Source organism: Lipotes vexillifer, unplaced genomic scaffold, assembly GCF_000442215.2.
Source record: "Lipotes vexillifer unplaced genomic scaffold, Lipotes_vexillifer_v1.1 scaffold505, whole genome shotgun sequence".
Classification (NCBI taxonomy): Eukaryota; Metazoa; Chordata; class Mammalia; order Artiodactyla; family Lipotidae; genus Lipotes; species Lipotes vexillifer.
In genome coordinates this window covers 88077-91721 of record NW_006785581.1, presented here as the reverse complement: position 1 = coordinate 91721, position 3645 = coordinate 88077, and the positions used below count along the sequence as shown (strand labels likewise).

The 3645-nt window shown below is 47.1% G+C and overlaps 1 protein-coding gene and 1 non-coding gene across 2 annotated transcripts in view; both read right to left on the bottom strand.

Annotated features, from left to right (window-relative positions):
• The window catches only part of ZDHHC13 (zDHHC palmitoyltransferase 13), a 48657-nt gene extending 46864 nt beyond the window's left edge, over window positions 1–1793 (bottom strand). Inside the window, exon 1 of the mRNA XM_007457619.1 lies at window positions 1719–1793. Within this exon, the coding sequence (XP_007457681.1) occupies window positions 1719–1745 (27 nt within the window). The 5' untranslated portion in view covers window positions 1746–1793. The remainder of the gene's footprint in view (window positions 1–1718) is intronic.
• Window positions 59–130, bottom strand: TRNAE-UUC (transfer RNA glutamic acid (anticodon UUC)). The gene has a single exon. It is a non-coding gene; the product is annotated as a tRNA-Glu (tRNA).
• Window positions 1794–3645: the final 1852 nt, after the last annotated feature.

Below are 3645 nucleotides of genomic sequence, written 5' to 3'. Positions count from 1 at the left end.
TTTTTTTTTTTTTTTTTTTTTTTTTTATGGCCACATCATGCGGCTTGCAGAATCTTAGTTCCCCGAACAGGGATTGAACCCGGGCCACAGCAGTGAAAGCACTGAGTCCTAACCACTGGACCACCAGGGAACTCCAGGACTCCAATTTTTTGAACCTCAATTCTAATCTCTAAAACTGGAATAATAATCCCTCCCCACCTCACAGGGTCACAGTGAGGAATAACAATAGGGAAGTATTTTGCAAACTGTAGAGCATCTTATATAGGTAAAATCTTTTGCTATTATTGAAAAAGTTAATACCAATAATTATTAACAACAACAATGATCTCTCTACCTTGGCCCATTTAATTTCAACCCCTGAATCATTCTCTCCCTCCATCCGGCAGGGAATTCGGACAGGGCAATCTTCCCTGCAGAACAAGGTAATGAACTTTAAGCACTTGAAGGCTTTTGTAAATGAGTGGCAGTAATTAAGGTATGATGATTACTGCTACCAACGTTTCCCTAAAACGCTGAGGGGAAACAAACAAACAAACAACAAATGAGACAGAGTTTCCATGTGAAGATTTTACACCCTTTTGTAATATATGGTCTGCTTGCAAACCTTTTTTATTCTATCAAAATGCAAGAACACCCGACAGCTTCCCCACCTGTCTTGTTCCTCACTTAAACCTACATCAGATTGCTGAAAGCAGGAAGGGAAAGGGGGAGTGTGAGGAACACTATCAATATGCGAAAGACTTTTTTTTAGAGGCCAACTAACCCAATCATCTCAAACTGCTTGAATCCCACTAGGGGCAGAAAATCTACTACCTAATTCACTCCAGCTGCTGAAGACAGCTTCAGTTTTCTCATCTGTAAATGGGGATTATATCACCTTCTTAAGGATGCTTCAATTCTGGAATTAAATAATGCATATAAAAGCACTTGGCATATGCTAAGAACTCATTAAACATTGGCTGAATCTGAATATTTTTCATGTATTCAACAAAAATTAAGTGAACAGCTATAATATGCCAGTCAGGGCCATAAGCAAAAAGGACAAAAATCTAGTTTACTTGGAGCTAACATATATCTCCTGTAACTTTCCCCACTGGCCCCTTCTGTTTTCTGAAACTACATCTGGCTTCTAGTACGACCTCCTCCACAGAACAGAGTCCTTTGGGATTTTGCAGATAGCTATCACGTACCTCCCTTTCCAGCTCTCCGCCTTTCTCCAGCCTAAACAGACAGCCTCAAATCTTTCAAAGAGCAAGCAAGGATGTGGGAACGAGAGCTAAAACAGGGCTGGGAGGAGCGAAGGCGGGTTCCCAGACGCCCCGGCCGAAAAAGAAATGATTAGAACCTCATAGACTCCAGGCCAATGTCAAAACGGGCTGGTCCAACTCAGGTGTGTCACCTGACACCTCTCCCAGGAACGCCACCCTCCCCTCCCAGGGCCCGCATGGGTCCCTGCCGGGCACGGGGCGCCCCGAACCGCAGGTGGATGCTGGAGGGCCGGTATGGCACTCATCCCTGTCCTTGCCTTTTCTTCCCGGTCGCCTCGGAGAGAATTCCCTGCATCATTCTCGGTGTTTCCAGGCTTCCTCCTCCCCGGACCCGGCCCCTCTGCCCCCGGAGGCCCCTCTGGGAGCTACCTAACACCCATGCCCTCCCTCTCTCCACAGCCGCGGCCGCCCTCCGAGCCCCCGGGACAGCCTGCGCCCAACCGCACTCACCTGCGAGCCCAGTCCCGGACCCTCCATCTCCGCAGTGGCGGCGGCAACTCGGCAAAGTGGCGGCAGCTGCCCGCTGGCCAGCCTGTCTGGAGCCGCCTCCACTCTCATTTCCTGCTCGTGGCCCCGCCTCCACCGCGGCTGCCGCTCGAGGCCTGAGCCGTCAATCGGCATCGAGAGAGCCAATCCCTGCCTTCTCCTCGGCTGGGGGCGGGACTTTCGCGCCCCCAGGGAAGCTAGCTGGGAGTAGCCAGTCGGAGGCTCAATCCCCGAGCCACCCACGCCGGGCGATAACAGTCGCTAGCCGAGACTATGCACTGCTCGCCCAGGTAGGTGTCCACCGGTCCGCATGCTTCATCCTGCCCCTCGTACAGGTCCAGGATCGGGCTGTTATTCCAACATCAACCACCATCTACCGAGTGCAAATCCGGACTTGGCTGCGTAATAGCTAGATGACCTTGTGAAAGCCTCTTACTTTACCTCCATTTTCCTCATCTGTGAAATGGAGAAAATAAGGGTACCTACTTCACAGAACTGTCAGAAGGATTAAATGAGAAAAAGCATGTAAAGCCCCTTAGCCAATGTTTGACGTAAGAAGGAATCAATAAATGTTAACTATTAAAACATTTGCCACTCTGTTCCTGTGATCTTGGGCAAGTCTCTTTCACCATCTGGGGTTCTGTTTCCTCACACAAAACAGAAAATATATGAGTTCCACCGCTCAGACTAGAGGAGGATTGGGCAAGAGCCCCCCCATCTTCACTCTCCACGCCGTTTTTTGGGCTGCCCTGAAAAAGGTGGCATCTAAGCTCTGTTCAGCTTGAAGGACAGCTATGAAGCTAGGAGAAAGCTTGGTTCCTGCCCTTGGGGAGTCCAGTGGGCCAATGGGGCTCTCCTTCCTCAGCCCCCAGAAAATACTGGAGCTTTTTCTAGCCCACCATTTAATACAGTCTTTGCAATTATTCCTTAATGTATCTGTTGCCAAAGCAAACCTTTGGAAGTTAAATTGGAAAAGAATTGAAAACATTATGACTCCCTTATTCTATTAAAATAGTTCTAAATCATAAAATAAATGTCTAGAAATTGAACAAAGTGCTAGTTTTTCCTATGATAAATACTTCAATACAATATAATTGTAAATTTTTATTGTTATTATTATTATTATTATAGTACCCCTGCCTATTGGGCACGCCCAGCCCTGAGTTGCCCCAAAAGCCCTATGCCTTCAAGGGTGGGACCTTATTGTATCCACCTGTGAACTTCCAGTGCCTGGCACAGCACTGGGACATTAAAAAAATGCTACAATTTTACTGAGTGGATGCGCAGATGGACAGGTGTGTCATCGACTTCTGTGACAATGTTTTTGAATATATTATGTCTAATCCGTGAGATGGGTGTCATTTTCCCCATCTCCCAGAAGGAAAAACTGTGGTTCAGATGGATTTCATAAACCCCAAGTCACTCAGCTGGTAAGTGGTTGAGAAAGGATTCAAACCCAGGCCTCTTACTGCAAAGTGCTTTGGCTGAAGTGGTTTGGTTGTTTCACTTTTAAGGACTGAATTAGAAGATGTTTTTGAACTTGAGGGAGGCTTGAAATCTGCTATTTCAATGATTCCTCACTGATGTCCTAACATATAAGAAGATTCTGGAACAAATAAATCCTAATGCTCTACTCTTTAGCAAGGCTCCTGCTTCCCTCTGCTTGTTTGTTTTATGCTTCCAGTGAGCCACTTCAGATTGGGATGAGTATATCCATAATTTATGGCTATAGGAAAGCAAACCCAGTGAGGCCTCAAAGTGCCATCATTACCGCTCATCTTTGAAAATGCCTCTGGCTTGGCATGTAGACATAACACTGGAGAATAGCCAGATGGGTGAGGGCACGTTCCTGGAGTAGACTGCCTGGGCCTGAATCCCAGTGCTTGTGCTG